Genomic DNA, 21,435 nt, shown 5'->3' with positions numbered 1-21,435 from the left:
CAACAACAAAAACTAGGCAAAACAAAAAAAAGAAAACAGCTGTTGGTAATGAAGAAGAAGATTACTTGAAACCGCTCCTTAGCTTAGTTAAAACTGACATTTTAATTTTTTTTTTTTGACAAATTCTTAAAACATGCCGTAATTGAATAATGCAAGCAATAATGCAAGCAACAATTCAAGCGACGATGCCGCATAATCAAAATAAATCCTTTTCTACATAAAGACGAGACGAACTTCAGCTTTAGTTTTTTCTAAAATCCGTTTTATTTAAAAAAAAGACAAATTCGACATATTTGTATTATTTTGTACAAATGCTTATCTAATTTGATGGTATGATGATCATTAAAGTTATTTTATGTGGCATTAAAAGTTTATTGGATTACAAGTTGACGATATCTAAAAACGAATCAGTATTTATTTTTCTTATCTTGTTCAACTTCAAATTTCTTCAAGCGATTATTCAACAAATGAATTATTTAATTGCTGAGTTTAACTTTTTTTTCTTAGTTGTCATATGATTTGTTGCAGAGACACTTTTTAAATTTGTTTGAAATAGCTTCTTCATAAGGGTTTGGTGACCATTATATATGGGTAAAAAAACACGCGATTAAAATATATTGAGACTTTAATGGGAGCTCAAAAATTGCTAATTTTGTGGGCTGTACGTAGGGTCCGTACGTAGTTGAAGATTATAGTTTTTATCCTAACACTTAATATTTGAAATTCCGCAATTTAAATGAATAAAAACATTTGAAAAATGATTAGTTTAGATTCTATTGAACTATTAACATTATTATAACTATGAGAGTGTGCATTAAAAGTATAATAACATGATTTAATTGAATATATTTGTTAAAGGTTTTTGCATAAAGGAGTACTCATCGATACGAACATCCTTTCCATAAACTGAACTTAGTGATTTTTTGCTAAAAAATTTTCAAGTTATCACTTGTTGATGAGAGTGCGCACATGACTCAAAACAACAAAAAATGGCAATAAACCCCTCACAACTTTTTTTGTAAATATAGTGTCCTTTTTTTAACAATAATAAAATTACAATGTTTATTTATTCAAAAGTAAAAACAGTTTTTTCATAAAACTTATGTTTTATTTTTTATGGTTAAAAGAAGTTAAAAATTTTAATGTATTTTCAAAGAAATCTGAAAAATGAGAGATTTTTATTTATCAAAATGGAGACATATCCACATATATACCAGAAACATTTTGAGTACTTTACATAATTTTCACTTTACACTGTTTAATATTTTGTGTTATTAAATCTTTGATAATTCGCGAGGTTAGAATTATTTTGTTCTATCTCCAAGTTTAAACGTTGGGAGAAAGTTTTTGATTTTTTTCTAAAAGTAAAGTTTGTTTAAAGTTTTAGTTTTTATTTTTAAAGAAATAATAACTTATGCGTTAAATAATTTATACTTAAGCAAATTATTTAGAAAAAGATTTATAAAATAATGCGTATTTTAAAAGTTATAGTTACTAAAATTAATAACTCATTTTCTCCCAACTTTTAAAATTGGAGATAGAACAAAATAATTCTAACCTCGCGAAATGTTTTAGAGATCAAAAGAAAGTTAAAGACGCTTTGGATAAAACCTCTTCTTTTAACTATGAGTGTAAAGCAAGCTCTTGATTTAAAACTGAATAATGACCTCAGCGATAAACAGTTTTTAAATGATCAAAAACCTAGCCCTTGCACACATTTTTATCCCCCCCCCCCCTTGCACAATTTTTCTGTGGAAAAAGTTATATACTGTCCTAAAAAATTTTTTTTCCTACGATTTCAGCTGCTACCATTTTTATTGCTAAACCTTTGTTTATATAGATGGTAAATTAATACCAGTAGTAGCAGCTGAAATAAACGATAGCAATTGTGCTAGAAGCATATATCAAGTAGAGTAATGAACCAAAGTGTTGTGTATTGGCTTAAAAGTTCTAAAATTTTAATCAAAATTATTTTTTACGCGTGAAGCCAAACCTTAGGAGCGTGTGAACGCGTATGCACACATTATACGCATCAAAGGTGCGCGTAAAAAATAACAAGTTTGAATACTTTGACCCAAAGTATTCTTTAACAAGTTTGAAAACTTTGACCCAAAAAACTATCATTTTCACATATAATATGTTTATTTACAACTTTTATAAAATTTTATTGAGTTTTTGTCGTTTTTTGATCATCCTGAGTCGCTGTGCGCCGTAAAAAACAGACCTTAATAGTTTGAGGTTTACCAGTTATCCAGGGCAAATAAAATATCTCACTAAATTCTGTTTTTTCCTCATTATATTGAAATTGCCTTATCGCCTATGAACATTGAACAAACGCACATCTTTACATAAAATTAATGCAATACGTTTAGACGCGTTTATAATTAAGATTTTATCTTAATAGTGAAGAGATCGTGTTAGAGAAGTTCGAGAGGAAGTAATCTTAAAGATTTTAATGGCATTTGGTCAATAAACTCTGCAGATTGCTCTGAGAGCAACTCTTAGCAGGGTTTTAATAGGATCAAAGCCAGAAAAGTGTTTAAAACGTCATCTATCAACATCTGTTAAAAATCACTTTAGTTCTTCAGTTAAAATCTTCTCTACGCGCCATTTTCTATTTACATAAATTTACAAACAATTAAAATTTACAAACAATAAAATAAATTTAGAAAAAATTTCGAAAGTTCGATTACGAAATTCGTCAACTTCTTCTGTTTCTCTATGAGAAAAGAAAAATTCTCATATCTTGGACAGCTGGACGAAACAAATATTCTTTACAGCTTCTCCTAAATGTAGCCATCTTCCTCATCGATTACTTCTTCGTGCTCCTTTTCAACTTCTAAGTTCTCATTCGCTGATGACAAAGATATTCCGAGCTCTGTATAAACTTTTTGAATGTATGCTTTGCGAATAAATTGGTCGAGCTTTAGCGTCGGAGAGCGTTTTTGAACATCTTCCATAACAAGATAGGCCTGATGGAAAATTGAGTTAAGACAATAAATTTAGGCGATAAATTTAGAATAATTAATTTGCTCTGTAATTAAGTTAAAAAATATAAAAAAAAACATCATTAAAAAAAATGACAACAATGAGACAAACAAGAGGACGACAACTAAAGTTTCTTGTAATTTGCACATAAAAAATACTTTTGCGTACCTTTTTGTAGTTACGAACATTTACAAAATGTTCGATTAAAAAAGAGTAAATGTGTTTTAATCGGATTGCTACAGCTACATCCGGATCTTCTAAAAGCAACTCGCAAGTGCTGACGCTTTCTTCTGGTGTGCTGCTGTATTCTCTAAAATAATACAGCAACTTTTAGTTACGGTGTGTTATATTTACAGATAAAAGAAATATATTAAAATACGAGACTTTTTTCCAAACTCAAGGAAACTTACTTTCGTGCGTGAATATACTTTTTCATGAGAGACAATTTGGCTTTGATTAAAGCAAGTTTCTCTTCCTGAGTAGTTACATTTTTAACTTTTGCCTTTGAAAGACACTTGTAGGACTCTGTCAGCGCACCAAAGGCTTTCTCATAATTTTCAAACTCATCTATTTCAACCTAAAAAAAAAAAAAAGAAGCTTAATGATGCTTTTTATAGGCTTCCACACAAATCAATATTAAGAAAGTAAAAATAGAAAAACATTCAGACTCATTTTAACACTTTAAAAACAGGGGGAGGGGAGGGGGGATGGAGAAGAAATTTAAACCATTAGAAACAAACCTGAGCGCATGACTCGTAAAATGTTGACAACGATTCAAGAGCGCGCCCTTTAGTATAAAAGCTTATGACATTCTTTAAAATTTCTGGATCATTCTGCCAATCTAAAGACTGCAAGTAGTTAGCAGCCATTACATAAATTTCTTTTTGTCTCGATACACCAGCGAAGAACACAATTTTTTCTGTATCTCCAGATTTTAACAACGCCTTCATTGCCTGTTAAAGAAAACACAATTAAAACCAAATTTTTCGCATTAGTCTAGCAACAAAAACACGAATATAGCTTAAACTCTTCGTAATAGTCTCGTAATGAAAATCAAGAAATAAATGATTAAGGTGCGGTAAAAACGAAAAGAAATCACCTTCATCTTGTTTCCTGCTTGCGTAAACTTTTTGGTCGCAAGATGGTAAGAACCTTGCTTATAAGCACATTCTCCTATTTTTTCAAGTAAGAATGAACGGTATTTTGCGTCAGGATGCTCTTTAGGAAGAGACATTTTTTCGGCAATTTCTTCAGTTATTTGTATGTGATGATCGAGGCACATGCGTAAAGCTTCTTCATACTAAACAAGAAATAAAAGTTACGCAAAACAACTTTAAGCAAGTTTCTAAAGGTTTAAAAAAAGCAATAAAACTACCTTCATACCTTGTGCGAAGCAATAAGAAGATTAACTGCTTTATCAAACTGATCATGCTCTATGAAAAACTCGGTGCATTTGTGTAACACTTCAGGATCCGCATTTTCATCAAGATCTTCTGATATCAAATGGAGGGCACCAAACTGTTGAGAGCTGAACGCAAGATCAATTGCTTTTGAAACACTACCACCCTAAATCCCAAGTTTCTTAAGTTTCAAGCACAATTTTTTTTCTTTGTCTCTTTAACTCTTTACAGAAATAATAAAGAGATAGAAAAAAGATAGAAAGAGATATAAAAAAAATAAAGAGACCTAGAAAAAAAAAAGATATAGAGATAGAAAAAAAATCTACTCTGTGGAACAATGCAATTGCTTTATCTTCCATTCCTCCCTTTTCTTCAAAATATCTTAAAAAGAAAACCATATCAGGTGTTCAACAATTTATTCAATTTTTGTGCCTGTAAACAAAGTACTACAAAAAATAACTGTGGAAGAAACGACTTTTAACAATATTCATGTTTTTATAAAAATGCACAAAAGAAAAACAAAAGTTTTTTCTAATACCTTTAAAAAAAAAAAAAAAAAAAAAAAAAAAAAAAAAACTAGAGGATACTTTGCACAACTGAGCATGTCCTCTTGAGTACTAAGCAAAGCTAAATTCATCAACTCTTGATCCAGCTCATTTTCCTATTAAAGATTGCTCTGATTTATATAGGTGACAATGATGATGAATAAACTTGTTTTTATCATCTTAGACAGCATGTGGTTTATAAATGTGCTGTGTCAAGTAATTTATTTAAGTCAGAAAAAATGTTTTGTTTGCATACTCTGCTACTTTAACTAATCAACCATTACCTTTGCTAAACGAATGGCATTAGAGTAACATTGTGCGCGAGAAAAATAATGTATTGATTTTTTCACATCTCCAGCTATCTCAAACTGGCGTGCAAGATGATAACATGCTGCCTTGTCTCCTGTCTCTTGACAAATCTGTTCTGCTTCTTTCATATTGGAGCAAAAACAATTTATGCGCACCATAGAAAGATAGTCTTCAGATTGCTTGTAAAAGTGCAATGCATCTTCCATGTCACCCAAACTCTCAAGGTATTGAGCCCACCATTTCAATAACTCCCTTAAAAAAAGAATTTCTATTTTAAATTTTGAATTTGAAACCTTTAATCATTTGCGCAAGTTTTGTAAATAATCTAAGTAGTACAACTTTAAAACTGTGTAAAGACCACCACACTATATTACACCACATATATTTAATAATGTGTTTAAACCACCACAAAATATTATTATACTGCTACAAGTTATTATTGTTATTATTACAAAATCTCTAACAATCCTACAATAATATTTTAAAGAATACATACTAAATAAGAACAAACAATTAAAGATCCTTACAATAGTTATAACAACAAGAGTATTAGGTGGTTTAAATATGAATATTTAGTTTGTACCTATCTTTTCCCTTGTGAATGTACGCTTGAAGTTTGTCTGGATCATCCATCATCATTCTAGGTACTTCAAAGCGAAAAGTTCCAGACTTCTCATAACTAAATTCAACAAGTTTGTTAGATATATACTAATATACTTTATATGTATGCAAGTACAACTTAAACATACTTTTCAATGGCTTCTTTTTCATCACCAAGATCTTCAAGGTATTGTCCAAAACAGTAGTAGGTGGTTCTCAAATGAATTCTGTCATGCATTTCAGCACATTTGATAGCCTAATACATCAAAAATACTTAAGCAGAATTGATAGAGCTAAAACCAGGAAGTTCTTTTTTAATTGTTCAATAACTTAAACTAACCTCAGTCCAATTATTTGAAGCCTGATAGAAAAGGTTGAGGAGATCAAAGCGATTACAACTTTTATACAACTGCTCTGCTTCATCCTTATGAAAAAATTCAACCAATACATAGGTATATATGTATGTATGTAACGTAATGTAATGTATGTAGTAAAACAAGTTAAAAACTTTCTTGTAAATCTTTTTTGAGATTAAAATACATTATCTTACATGCATTCCTACTTGTATGGCAAGCATAGCAACATGGGCATCAATTTCTAATTCTGACAACTGAGCATCACGAATTGCTTTTACTGCAGCTGCATTGCCCATATTACCTAAGCAGACAATTGCAACATCCAGACGCTTTGTCTTAACACACATTCGAGCCATGTTCTCCCAAACAGAGGCGCTAAAAAGAATTTCATTTCTAACATGAATAATCATTAACAAAGAGAAAAAAAAAGTGAACCAAGAAAATATTGTCCATACATACATACATACATACATACATACATACATACATACATACATACATACATACATACATACATACATACATACATACATACACAATGAAAAAACAAAAGCTTGATAAAATTTTTTAGTAAAACAAAAAAATACCATTGATTCTTCAAATTCATAGATTCTTTTAAATCAAAAAATAAATTTAAGTTTTTACATATAAAAATACTTTTTGATGCGTGAAGCAACATTTTAGTTGAGCTACCAACATAAACATCAAGAAGTGGAAGCAGAATTTCTGCTAGAAATTAGTTTTTCAGAATTAAGAAAAAGTAATTGAATTTCTGCTAGAAATTCAATTAGTTTTTCTTAATTCTTAAAGATCTATTACATACCTATCTGATATTTTTGAACATTTATTCAAATGCTATCATTCTATGATATTGATAAAGTATTGAACAGATACATTTTCAAATGTAAGGTCATTTTCACATTTTCACAGTGAGAATGATTAGCAGTAGAACTCTTACTATCTTTAGATTGATTTGTTTAACAAAACTGGATTAATAAATAAAACTGGAAACATTGCAATAGGTAATGTTTTTTTTCGGGATTAAGAACAAAAATATACTAAACTTTTACCCTCTATGGAACAAGTAGCATTACACTTTACATTTACTATACATACCATCTAAAAATCTAAACTATTAAATAGCTCATTATTACATTTCTTTAAACTTTAACCTATGTATCTGTTCTAAAGCTTATCTAAAAATATATTTTACCGGGCTTCTATATCATGCCTAATCTGCATATATTCTGTGAAAGGGAGAGTGTAAACTTCTAAAGATGTGAAATCTAAACTATATAATTTATAAACATTTAACAAGTGAAATTTAGCAAAAAAAAGAGATTATTCAATACTTTTGATTTCTACTGATTTAAAAAAATCTTTTAAATTAAAGAAATCCTCTGCCTTATATTAGGTACTTGAGTAAGTTTCTTTTTTATGTAAAATAAAAGATGTCTGTTTAAAGAAAGACTAATTTTTATTAAAAGTGTTTTCATTTAGCTTTAAACTTTTCCTGTCTTTCAAGTAACAAATGGATTCCCCTAGGAAGAAATTGGTTTTATCAATTGACCCATTTTGTTATGTTTTATAAGAATTGAAGTGTTCATCAGAAAGACCATGCTGTAACAAACAAAATGAATGGTTATTTGCTTTTTTTCAATTGTTGCAGCATGGTCTTTCTGAGGAAATGGCAGGTATGGTATCACATTCTACTTGACTGTTCTTTAACCACTTTAGAAAATGTGTAGCATTATCATGTTGAACAATCTTAATCAGGACGTCTTTCTTTTAATACTTGATTTGACTAATTCTTCTTAATAACAATACCAGTTATAATTTCATGGCAATTAATTAGCTCATAATAAACTACACCTTTTTGATCCAATCATATGCACAACATGAGCTTATACTTGTAAATATTCCTCTGTCTAGGTTTATACCATGATCTCTTTCTTTTAGGGTTATTGTAAAGAACACATTTTTCATTTCCAGCTAATATTTTGAGCAATTATGACTTTCATTCATGTCTTTTAAGCAATAATTTCCCAATTGATAACCACCTTTGAATGTGTAATTCCTTCATATGATGTGGAAGCTAATTTCCAAATTACTGAATTAGTCACATTGATTTTTATTGCTTGCTTATGATTTCAATTCTTCATCTTTGAATTTGACATCAAAAATGATGTTTTTGAATAGTTGGAACCATTTAATAAAACCTCTTTTTGATTAAGGGTTGTTACTATGAATATCCATGAACACACTATAGGTTTCAGCAACATATAATATGTAACAAAATGTATTGTAATAAAATTTCTTGTGTTGAATTGTTGGCACATAAGTTGACATTCAATGTAACAAAACAAACATTTGTCGAAAGAAACAGTGAGAGAAATAAGTATCTAAGCATTTGTCTGAAATTATGTAACAATTCATCAAAAATAAAACTAAATTATTAAAGTTTATTTATAGTGCTATCAGTAAAAGTATTATCAATTTAATTGCGATTATCATTAATTACAACCTTGATTAGAAAATGATGGAAACGTATTCAAGTACCCAATAGATTGTCTCATATGTAGTATATTTAATCATATCAAAAGAAAATAAATAATTTACCTTTTAATTGACTTAATTGCTTTAAAAGCTTCATCCATGTTACCAATCGCAGACAAATAACTAAAGTTCATCATGGCTGTTTTGGTTACCTGGTCACCATTCTCCAATTCTGTAAAGTCACGCATTGTTTTTCTAGCCACACATTGTTCTCTATGCTGGCCCTGTAAAAATTTTTTTATAAAATCTGGATGTCAATGGTTCAATCTATTTTTACATGCCCAAAATTTTTAAATTTTCCTAAAAATGTTCTTATTTATTTAAAAAAAAAAAAACAAGCAAACAAAAGAAATAAAAAAGAAACAAAATGGAACAGTTTTTATCTGCAATTCTAACACTACAAATAATAACCTGAATTCATAAAACTCAAATATCCTTAAAAACAATATTTTGCAGTTCAGAAAATAAGAAGTGGAGCAATATTTTAAGTCACAATAATATACACTTTTGCAGAGTTAGTAAAATGCCAGTAAACTGCAAGTTGGGAATTGCAAGATTAAGAGTTTTGATGTCTTTTTAAACATGAAATTACTTGTTAATTTTTGTAAGGAATATAAAAATGATCATTTCATTTACACAACATTTCAATGTTAAGAATTAAATTGCAAGTTTTGATTAAAATAAAAAAAAAAAAAACTAACTAAAAAAGGGAGATGTATAAAAAGTTGTTAAAAGAATGCTTTGCTAAATATTTATCATTTGACAATTAAAACCATTTAACTAACGAGTGTTCAGAAAGTTTTTGAGGTTAGTTTTGTAGCATTATAACTTTCTAATTTTCATACTAATTCATTTAGGCAAAAGATTTCAAAACTATGTGATTTATGCTGTAAACTTATTTTTTTTTTTTATTTCGTTTTAATTTCATTCTATCTGATGTAAGAATTGGAAGAAAAAAAAATATATATATATTGAACAAAAATCTCATTTGAATTGCTTTCTTTTTATGTGGCATCTTTAAACAATATATTGCTGTAGCAAAACTATCAATCAGTTAATATACCAAGATGAATGTTTGGATACTTCTTTCACTTTAAAATATCATTTAAACAATTATGTACTTGACCCTGTAAGGTTATATTATTAAAAAAGGTTGCAGGGTCCAGCTAAATAGTTTGAATGTTGGATTTTATGATGCAAAATTCACTAAATGTTTTTTTTATTTTTAAGTCTAAAAACTTAGTAAACTTAATCTAACTCCATATTGAAAGTTAAAAGTTAGAGCTACTCCCTTGGTTTAATGCAAAATTAGCCTATTTTAATTCAGCAATAGATATTAAACATACCGCTTGGATGAAGTAATAAAATGGAGAATCAATTCCCAACAAACCTAGCAAAAAAAAGGAATAAATAGACATTTTCATACAAAATCACATTAATTAAAAAAATATTCAGCAGATTTAATAACATTAATTTTACAACTAATTAAGAATTTAAATATAGAGTTACTTATCTAATTAATACTTAATACAAATAAAATTATCAATTTAGTTTTTTTTCTAATAAAAAATCATTATACCATTAATATTTATTGAAAATAGAATTATTTGCATTAATATTTTTAAAAAATGAAATAAATAATATTTTAAATAGTTATTAAGAACAAAGTTAAAAGTAAATTAAAGAAGTACCAGTATAGTTTGGATCAGCAACAAAATGGTCTTGAACAACCAAACCATGATCAGGACAGCTAAACATGGTAACAATTAATGATAAAGCCTAAAGTAAGAAAAAAATGATTTAAAATTAGTCTTAAAAATTAGCATAGATTCACTGTGAGTTGTATGAGGATTAAAATATTATGAGTCCTATGAGGATAAGAAAATAAGATAAGAGAAGATGAAGTGAGACCTACGTGGTGAGATATGATAAGGTGAGATATTTGAAGAGATCAGAAGACCTACAAGAAAAAAAAAAATTACATTTTCATGAGTATTTGTATCTTTCTCATTAGTTGTTCCACCTTGTTTGATAGTATTTATTCTTATCGCCTCACATACTAAAAGCTTTGGCTCTGTAGAATCCCAGAAGATTGACTTAGGAATAAAACCTAAATAACATTAACAACTGCATAAAAAGAATATAAAACCATAGCAATCAAAAATAATGATGACAATGAACAATCCCAGTCCATTTAATCTCTTCTTCTGACAACTGAACATTTAGGGTTGTCAGAAGAAGAGAGTAAATGGACTGGCATTGTTAGGGTTAAATTAAGGAACTGATAAAAGAAACAAGATCTTTTATTGTTTAAATTCAAATAAAAAGAGTATTTGTTAAAGAAAATAACAAACTTAAGTCATTTACATGTATGTATGTATGTATGTATGTATGTATGTATGTATGTATGTATGTATGTATGTATGTATGTATGTATGTATGTATGTATGTATGTATGTATGTATGTATGTATGTATGTATGTATGTATGTATGTATGTATGTATGTATGTATGTATGTATGTATGTATGTATGTATGTATGTATGTATGTATGTATGTATGTATGTATGTATGTATGTATGTATGTATGTATGTATGTATGTATGTATGTATGTATGTATGTATGTATGTATGTATGTATGTATGTATGTATGTATGTATGTATGTATGTATGTATGTATGTATGTATGTATGTATGTATGTATGTATGTATGTATGTATGTATGTATGTATGTATGTATGTATGTATGTATGTATGTATGTATGTATGTATGTATGTATTATTCAGCTTTTTTATATCACCTTTTGGCTTAAGTACTCTTTTTAAACAAAAACTTAGTAACATTTATTTGTTTTATAATAGTGGAAAAGAGAAAAATGTTTTTTAAAACAGTGAAATAAAAATTAACTTTAAAAATTTAATACAATAAATATAAACAACTGTAACCAGTTAACTCAAGTTAAAAAGTACTGATTAGAAACAATGCAAAGTTTGAGATCTTATTTGAAAAAACTAAAGTAATAAAACAACATAAAACAAATAAAACAATAATAAAAACATAATACATAAATTAAGACCTTTGATATGAGCTGTAAGCTGCTGTTGTGTGCAAAGCAAGTCATCAATTAACTCAAAATTACTTTTTCCAGTATCAAAATTAAAGGATTGGACCGTATCACTCTCTACTTCCCATATATATAATAGAGGACTTGTGATATAGTTACTCTGGTAAAGAAAATGATACTTTTATTAGAAATATAAGCAACTGATCTGGGATTATAAGTATGGAAACAAAATAGACATTCCAAATCTTTACTAGAAATCTTCTTTGAAAATAACCTTTACTAAGTACTTTACTAAATAGGGGTATAGAACTATTGCTTTTTTAAAGTTTCTGCAAGTTGTGTAAATTGCAGGAACTATAAAAGAGCTATTTTTCTTAAAATCAAAGGAAGCTAAGGAAAAAATTTGTTGTGTCAAATTTTGTCAAAAATTGTTCAAAAAATTTTTAATATTAAGATTAATTTAAATACATTTTGAGACATGATGGCAATCTTGGTACCATTGCAATTACACTTGACTAATCGAATGCAATTACACTTGACTAATCGAATCATTTCAAAGTTAGGTATACAATCTTCCAAGTACTTTGTAACACTGACTTGGCGAGCCTCTCTAGAAAGAAATTTGAAGAAAATAACCACAAACTTATGATTTGTTTCATTTATTTTTTTATATTAAAACTGTGGAAGTATGAGAAATTCAAATCGAAACTACCTTCGAGATAAATCATATACTTTAAGAACACCTCTAGTTGTTGCAATGGCTATATGAGATCCACAAATATCCAAATCAAGTGGATTGCCTTCTTTTTCCAAAAAAGTTAGTTCTTGTTTTACAGTACCCTAGAAAAATAAAAAAACCTGAAAAAAAGTTTGATCATTTAAATGGAAACAAAATTTTATAGAAAAATTATTTTTTACCTGAAAGGTTCTAATTGATACTGTGTGTGAATCCACCAAATAAACATTTTGCTCATATACTGCAATTTTGTGTGAATCACAATTAAAGCTACCTACATTAGGATATTATGAAACTCATACTAACATGATAGAAATGAAGACATCATTTCAAATTGATAGATGAACAACAGCACATATACAAAAAATTTTTACTTAAGAAAAAAATTTTAAGGCATAGACAATAAAACCAATAAAAAAGTTTACAATTAATAAAGCAAACCATAACCAAAAACTGACATTAAAAAAAAGGACCTGCAGATCTAATAAATGATTTATTTTCATGTATCTCATAAACTGCAACTTTTTTGCCATTCCAAATTGCAGCATGATTCTAAAAAAAGCAAAATTTGAATAAAACCCAAAATTTTATTCAAGTATATGAGTAGTATGAAAAAATTTGTGCACAAGAGAAACCTTATTATTATATTAAAGTTACCTTATTATAATGCACACCTTTTATGTGCATATCTGTTTTTAAATCTTCAATATGAGAAGATGGAAAAAATTTGACTAAAAGATGAGAAGGTGATACTTGAACTACAGCTGTCTAAAATTAATGAAGAAAATTAAAAACTTAATCAACAATAATACTAAATTCCTTTTTTTCAAAATTCAAACAACTTTAAGTAAAAACCCATTTAAAGAAAATGTTTCTAAACATTAATTAGCCATGTTTTTTTTTTTTTTATTGTAATTGAAACCTTTTTTTACTTAATCTATATTTTATCTAAATTTTACACTCATATAATCAAATCACTCACATTTTCATTGAAATGATAACTCATAATGGATTGATTCAAAATTGTAACAGAAGATACACAGTTTGCAACTATTAGGCCTAGATTTGCACCCCACTAGAAAAAGTGTAAAAGTATGTCAACAACAATAAGTTTGGAGATTGAACAGATGCAATCAATATATTTTAATTGATTTACTTCTAGGTAAGCAACATTCCCAACAACATCAGACGGAGGCTGTAATATCCATAACGGCTCATCAGCTTTTATTAAGTTATATTTCCAAAGGGCAACATGGCCTTGGTCTGTTCCACCAGCAAGTGTACCTTGAAAAATTAAAAACACCAATTCTATATTCAAAAAATTTCATTTAAAACTAATTCAAAGATCAGGGATCTTTTCAAATTTTCTAAAACTTTCCTGAGTTCCTGGTCAGTCAGAAAACCTGAAAGAAAGTCTGAATTCTTAATAAAGCAAGAAAAAATTTTAAGGCATGAATAATAATAAAACCAATATGATGAATCTATTTTTGAAATTTTGACATTGAGACAAGAAAATTGAGTTTACCTAGAGTTTGGCTGTATGCAATGAAGTTTACACACTCATTTGCTTTAAACCCAAGTGCCACATCAAGGTTCAACACAAAATTCTGATCAGTTTTAATATCTAAAAGTCTGTGCAACAATTTGATTTACAACTAACACATTAATTCCAAACAAGTTCAAAATTAAAGTGATTTAATAACAATTTTAAACAGTCAGGGTTGAAAACAACAAGCAGTTAGTAACTTTAAAACTTACCCTTCATCCAATCAATTTAAATAATTTTTCTTATGAAATATATACTTTTTTAAACTAGATATTTAAAGATTGTTGTATTAAAAAAATCCTTTTTTAACAACTAAATTTTATATTTATCCAATAATGATTTGAAAGCCACTGGTGAACTATTTAATAGAAACTGTTCCTGCTATTTGCATTTATAATGCTAATAATAAACTTAATGATATTAATAATAGCAACTAAATTTTACCGAACTATGGGACTTTTGGTGGATATGGCAATCAGCCCAGGTCCAGCCCATGTTACAACCAAGTTGATAGCTTGTCCACTTATCTTCACCTAGAAAATAAATTCAATTTCTTTAAGAGCTATGAAAATGTACTTGTGCTTAATCTTCTGAGATCATGATCATGATCTCATGATGATGATCATGATCTAATGATGATGATGATGATCTCATGATCATGATCATGATGATTCATGATCATGATCATGATCATGATGATCATGATGATCATGGTCATGATCATGTTCATCATCATCATCATCATCATCATCATCATCATCATCATCATCATCATCATCATCATCATCATCATCATCATCATCATCATCATCATCATCATCATCATCATCATCATCATCATCATCATCATCATCATCATCATCATCATCATCATCATCATCATCATCATCATCATCATCATCATCATCACCACCATCACCATCACCATCACCATCACCATCACCATCATCATCATCACCAGACAATATTTTTAAAAAAGAATATAAGATATAAATGTGAAATTTAACCTTAGATATCTCTCCATAGCTACCATCTGGCTTTAATGAATGTTGAATAAGGAATAAAGCATCAGTAACCGTGACAACAATATCTTGATTCTCATAGTATAGCAGGTACAGTATAGGAGCATCTACTTTGAAGCACTGCTTACATTTGCCTTTTTCATCCAAGAAGTAAACATTACCTATTTATGTTAAAAAAAGACAGCTAAAATATAATAAAGGATAAAAAATGATATGCATATAAATCTAAGTTGAGAAAAATTCGTTTGCAATTCTTCAAGATAACAATTTTAAAAACAAAAAGTAATTGTACCATCTTTTGTGGCAATATACAGTTGTATTCCTTCACTATTGGTGAAATTAGAACTTTTGTCCATATCAAACAAATCAAGGGCATTTTTATTGCCACTAATGGCAGCCCTTGCAGCAGCAGCAATATCTCTGAAAAAAAATTGTGTTAATGATATTAACAACTTTTTAGAAAATATGTAAATAAGCTAAAAATAATTATTCTCCATTATTATTATTTGCTCTTTTGAGCAAATAAAAATGCAGGAGGAATATGTTTATTACTAAAGAATAGTAATAAACATATTCCTCCTGCATTTTATGAAATTTTAATAACTGTTTTTCATGTATAATTAATAAGGTAACACACCTGTCCGGAGAGCCTCAAAACATAAAAGTCATGCTCAAAAAGTAAAACCAATTGGGTTTGGTAGCCCATACATCCATGTTTCAAAAAATAAAAAATTTGAAATCATCTGCCTACGTCCTAGGAAAAAAAATGACTTCGATTTTTTAGATTTTTTTGTTCCTTGCTTTATCGCTCGGAGAGCCTCAAACCACAAAAGACACACTCAAAAAAAAGAAATAAGTAATAAAACTTATATTACTATTATTGATATGCATAGTCTATACATAGAGGCTTTAAAAATAAAAAATTAAGCCATCAGTCAATGTGTAGGAAATCATTGTTACTTTGAACTTGTCAGTCATTTTGACCTTTCTTTTAATGGAAAAGATTTCTTTGATCACCATTTTTTCTTTGAATTTGAATCATTTCTAAACTTAAAACATTGTCACAAAATAAAAAAACTATTAAAGTAGTGTCTTTAAGTAAACTTTGGCAAAGGCTGTTTCAAAATTCTAAATACTATAGGTTTTATTTACTGTGGGTTTTTTTTTACAAAATATAATTACACGCAGGTTAAACAAATAAATATTTAAAAAGATTTAATCTCATAAATAAATTTTTGAATCAGTTTAAATAAATCCATAGGTATTTTCTCAGTTGATTTTTTTTTGTCACAAACACTTATTCTAAAGTAGCAAGGTTTCAATGTTCATTAAAGATGCAACAGATATATTTTACCTAAATGTGCTTGCTATTGTATTCAACTACACATCGTTCAAGCCAATTTCCATATTGTGGATGTAATTTTGAATGTTTGTATCTTTGCCACTGAATAGAAAAATCGTGATGAAGAGCTTCTAAAGATTGTTCACTGAAAGGACCAAGGGATTTTTTCTTCATTCTGATAAAATCATCAATGTGAAAAAAAACGATGTGCGCTTTTGGGGTCACACTTAAAAATCCTAGACTTAAAAAAGATGTCTGAAATTCTTCGATTTTTTTTTCATATTCCTTGTCAAGGACGTTTCCAAAGCAAGCTATAACAACAGCACTGAATTTTTTGAATGCATCAATGATGGCCAAAACTGATGAATCTAGGTTCTCTAAGAGCTGATCTATCACTTCAATATTTTTCAGGAGTTTTTGGCAATCATTGCCAGCAAATTGTCCGCCATGATATGGTTGGATTGTAATGTTGAGTCTTTTTGGCCACTCATCTGCTTCTGGCAATGCTTCTTTTAGTGCTTTGAACAAGTGATTTACTATCCCAATAAGCAGATGAAGTTCCATTGGGGGAATTAGTTCAAAAATGAATTTGCTTGGATCAGCTTTTAGAAGCGGTTTATGGACAACATTGTTGAAAAACTTTGCCCTACTAATGTCACCACCTTTTGAAAGAAAGTCTGTGTAACAATTTTGAAGATCAGACAGCGTCCTGAGCGCACCTTTTTCAGCTAAGTTCTTTGCTTCACTATCACAGTATAGGCATGGATGTGAGCTAGAGTGACATTGCAAACCACATAAAATGTTAGCAACTTTCAAGTCGCAAGAAACCACAAAGTCTACATTTTCAGGTTGAACAAGCTCAATAAAGGTTTTGATGTTGCTGTAATTCTCATGTAGATCCTCTGCAACTGCAATTAGAAATTGCTTTTTAACTCCACTGTCTTTTAGAGCTCGAGAGGTGACAATTTTTTTTGAAGGTGGACTGCTTGAATCATCTTCATCATTCATTCTTTGAAGACTTACTGTAAGCTTTAGGAAGCCTCGACCTCCATCAATCCCAACTTTTATTAGATGACCTGCTTGAAGTTGTCTCTTAAGTGAAATTTCTGCTAGAAAGTCAGAGAGATTTTTGCAGTGAACAACTGTGTACTCTTTGTGTGGGATATTTTTGCCTGATGATGCAATTGTAGTTTTTGTAAAAAAATTTGTAAGTTGCAACCCTGCTTCATGAAAATTTGCTCGATAGTTTGGCTCAAAAAGACGCGATTTGGAAACCAAATTTAGTGTTGTTGCAAGTTTTTTGACTCCAATATTAGACATGCCTGTAGCTTGCTGAATTTGCACCAGGTCTTGGGCACTTAACTTATACTTTTCTGCAGTTGTTGACTTTGAACATGATGCTCCTAAAGACAAATTTTAAAAAACCTTTTTATGAAATGTAATCTTAGAACAGACAAAATGGGACCATTAAAAACAGGAAAGATACAAAATTTAAGTTACCAAGGGTAACAGGTAATGGACGACCTCCCTCAGTCACTGACAGCCTGATTGTCCCACCTGACGATGATTCTTGACCTTTGATAGTTGCAGAGGCTATCTGTTCAAAAACTTTTTTGTTTTCTGTTAAAATTTCTCTAAGGTTTAAATTCAAAGAAGTAGAGTTGCATTTATGAGGTAAGCCTTTTCCTAGTGGTGACAAACAATCTGAACATCTTTTCAGAGGATTTGTGGGATTTGAAGGTGTAGAATTATCCAAAGGATGTTTTTCAGTCAGTTTCAGCTTACCAATTCGGCAAATCAGGCAGTTACAGTTGGAACCTCTTGTCACAGTCTTGACATTGATAGTTTGAAAATTGTAAAGAGTAGGCAGCTTGACAGATACTCCTCTTTCAACCCTTCTAAGTTGATTTCTACACGTTCCACACATTCCAGTTGGAACTCTAGAGTCCAAAAAGTCAATGTCTGCTGAAAAAATGTTTTTAAATCTCTCAAAGGCTACACCAGAAATTGATGAACTGCACTTTTTCATACATACAACACACACTGTTTTTCTACACTCTTCATGAGATTTGGCTCTATTGGGCATTTTGAAAGAGTCCAAGTAAAGTTAAAATTACAAAAAGTACTTGTTTGTGTTTTCATTTGGTAAAGCACTTATTTTATTGTCAGCAACTAATAAAAAAATTTATTTTTTTACAGCTTCCTTATTTCACTATTAAATGGAATATGTAACACTGTAATATTAAGTACTAAGCAATAAAATGGACAAAGCTATTCAAAAAATATGGGCTTAAAAAACATTTAAAACACTTCGCTTTTAAAAGAAAGCAAATTAGCAGGTAAAGATACCCCTAGGGTTATGCAATTTAAAATGGATTAGCAATAAAAGCAATCTAGTTTCATTTTGTTTATTTTATATGATTATTTTTTATCAAATTTTCTTTTTTTCTAGTGGTTATCTATCAAATTTTATAGTTATTCATAAATAAGTATCATCTTTACTTCCTTATGCCTTTAGGAAAGGAGCCAATAATATGAGAAAGTTCAAAGTCATTTTTTTTCCTTGGACGTAGGCAGATGATTTCAATTTTTTTATTTTTTGAAACATGGATGTATGGGCTACCAAACGCAATTAGTTTTATTTTTTGAGCATGACTTTTATGTTTTGAGGCTCTCCGGACAGGTGTGGTAAATATTGCTATGAAAAATTTGGAATAGAAGCATCATTGCCAAACTTACGTTGAGACATCTGTAACACCTGTTGATTTTAAAACACCTTTTACAACAGCTGATCCCAGTTCATTTTTAAACATAGGAGACTGTTGGAACTTGCCACGTTGATCAATTTTCCAAACACACACTAAACCTGCCTATATAAAATTAACTTTCATTCAATAACAAGGCATCTTCAGTTTTTGATGCAATAACTCCCAAGTGTTTTATCGAATTTTTAAAATATTACATATTCATTCCAAAAATTAAAAAGTATGACCTCTTCATTAATTGATTTAAACCACATAACATTTTCATACTTTACATTGCAAGATACTGGCTGGCACTAATTAGGCTTGCAAATTCAGGAAGAGTATAATGCACACTAAATCTTTATGTAAATACCTGATCTGATGTAATAAGCCTAGATCCAGTTCGATTCCAACAAATGCAAGTAATCTCTGTCAAATGAAACTTTGGAGCTTCATTTAACTCTTTGTTGTGCTCATTCCACAAAAGAAGACAACCATTTTTCCAACCATTTGCCAGTATTTTCCGATTTGGGTGCCAAGAAAGTTTACTTACAGCAGATTCTCTTTCAATTTTAGAATTTTCAACTTGTTCTCCCTTTTAATCAAAATTAAAAAAAAAAAGTATTAAATACAAATATATCTATACCTAAAGATATTGGCATAAATAAATCTAAAAATTTCCTATATTGTGGGATGAGAATAAATTTATCCATACCAAGACTGAATTTTATCATTAGGGAGATTAGCTTTGAGTATATATAGATTAAATTAAAGTCTAGATATAGATCTTTTTTTAATATCTAACAAACACAAAAGTAACTCATTAAGAAAACTTGGAAATAATCATGAATAATTTGTTTAAATAAATCTCGTGACAATTTTTATCATAAAAACTGGTGAACTTTTATTGTTGAAATTCACTTGTGACTGCTGTATTAATCATCTACTTGTTTTTACACTTGATGGTTTAAAACATAGATTAATTTACCTCTCTTATTTTCAAGTACTAATTTTATAGCAATTTGATAACTCTAGGAACAAATATAATTAAAGAAACTAACAATCTCCTAAGCTGAGAAAACTAAACTGAGAAAACCCAAAGGAACTATTATGGATTTAAATTGAGACCATATCAAAGTAATCCCAAACCATACTATATATTTTAGATAAATTGATTATTGTTTGCCTCTGATAATGAATTGATGTTAACTTAATATAGGATTTTTTCCAAAAAGATTTTTATAGTTTATTTCTATAACAAAATTTAATTACACAATTATAAAATAACAACAAACCTCATCTAAATAAAGTGCCACATACCCCATGGAGCCTTTATTGTATGCAACAGCTAGCAGAGAAAAACTGCTATGCCATGTTGTTATGTTGCACTGGCTGTCCTCATAGTATGGCAAGATTTTATAATCAAAATAAACTGCCATGTTAAGTTAATGTGATTCTGAAAGATAAAAAAAGATTTTGCCTCAGCTTTAGGAGGATGTGTTAATTAATAAGAAAATATGTACACATTTAAAGGGATGAAATAACATATAGTTGTGTAAGTGTATATACATTTATTAAGTAATTATTTTTTAAGTTAGCAAGATTTTGAAAATTTCTTAAGTGTACTACAGTTTATATTGTCCAGGTAAGTATTAACTAGTTAAGCAAATTTATGAACTTGTTTATTAATAATGTTGTATAATGAATTAGATGATACAAAAAACTGTTTTTAGTTTAAGTTACTTGTTAAACTCAAAAATGAAAAAGATTTGATTTAGGCTTAAAAAATCTATGGCAGGTGGAGCGATAAACAGGTGCAGATATGTATCAAATTTAATTAAGATTAATTTCAGTACCTTGCATTTAATAGAAATTTTCTATAAGATTTAGTAAACAAATTATTTTTATACGTATCCTATAATAAAATTTTTTTTTATAAATGCAATAAAAATCATGAAAAAATCTCTTTGAATTACTATTTATATTTAACAAACATTTACCTGGGCATTAACTTAAACTATAATAGTAACTTTTTTTCTTGCACACTGTATAAATTTCCAGCCGCCATCACTACGGCGTAAATAACAAACTTTTTAACGGATGCCGAATTAAGGCATTCATTTATTTTACGTCATTTAGTTTATGGTTAATAGCCATTGTCTGAGAAATGTAGGCAAAATAAGCAAATTTTGGAAGTGATGTCTTCAAATTGTACTCATTTTTAG

At 29.0% G+C, this 21,435-nt stretch overlaps 2 protein-coding genes across 3 annotated transcripts; both read right to left on the bottom strand.

Moving 5' to 3' along the window:
• Nucleotides 1–2,565: 2,565 nt before the first annotated feature.
• On the bottom strand, nucleotides 2,566–21,301 carry LOC149878775 (intraflagellar transport protein 140 homolog). Of its 2 annotated transcripts, XM_090071219.1 has the most exons (34): nucleotides 21,211–21,301; nucleotides 20,506–20,666; nucleotides 19,584–19,805; nucleotides 19,206–19,336; nucleotides 15,417–15,544; nucleotides 15,110–15,285; nucleotides 14,547–14,635; nucleotides 14,082–14,188; nucleotides 13,713–13,840; nucleotides 13,539–13,631; nucleotides 13,214–13,324; nucleotides 13,030–13,108; nucleotides 12,739–12,830; nucleotides 12,533–12,660; nucleotides 12,289–12,430; nucleotides 11,833–11,980; nucleotides 10,737–10,864; nucleotides 10,446–10,533; nucleotides 10,101–10,144; nucleotides 8,818–8,978; nucleotides 7,412–7,489; nucleotides 6,393–6,573; nucleotides 6,183–6,266; nucleotides 5,992–6,098; nucleotides 5,826–5,921; nucleotides 5,218–5,494; nucleotides 4,976–5,049; nucleotides 4,715–4,769; nucleotides 4,372–4,554; nucleotides 4,088–4,288; nucleotides 3,729–3,941; nucleotides 3,399–3,565; nucleotides 3,157–3,298; nucleotides 2,566–2,972 (listed from the first exon to the last, which is right to left on the bottom strand). In XM_090071219.1, exons 2-34 carry the CDS (start codon nucleotides 20,647–20,649, stop codon nucleotides 2,787–2,789), a joined length of 4,383 nt encoding a protein of 1,460 aa, XP_089927345.1. In that variant the 5' UTR covers nucleotides 20,650–20,666; nucleotides 21,211–21,301; the 3' UTR covers nucleotides 2,566–2,786. The 2 variants fall into 2 exon arrangements, with proteins under 2 accessions (XP_089927345.1, XP_089927344.1); XM_090071218.1 differs by lacking the exon at nucleotides 7,412–7,489.
• LOC149878776 (uncharacterized) lies at nucleotides 16,144–18,501 on the bottom strand. The gene is made up of 3 exons (XM_090071220.1): nucleotides 17,967–18,501; nucleotides 16,479–17,869; nucleotides 16,144–16,168 (listed from the first exon to the last, which is right to left on the bottom strand). Exons 1-2 carry the CDS (start codon nucleotides 18,493–18,495, stop codon nucleotides 16,479–16,481), a joined length of 1,920 nt encoding a protein of 639 aa, XP_089927346.1. The 5' UTR covers nucleotides 18,496–18,501; the 3' UTR covers nucleotides 16,144–16,168.
• Nucleotides 21,302–21,435: the final 134 nt, after the last annotated feature.

This window comes from Hydra viridissima, unplaced genomic scaffold (genome assembly GCF_058129835.1).
Source record: "Hydra viridissima isolate aposymbiotic clone 2 unplaced genomic scaffold, HvirCarnegie_v1 scaffold_14, whole genome shotgun sequence".
Classification (NCBI taxonomy): Eukaryota; Metazoa; Cnidaria; class Hydrozoa; order Anthoathecata; family Hydridae; genus Hydra; species Hydra viridissima.
This window is presented reverse-complemented; position numbering and strand designations above follow the sequence as displayed.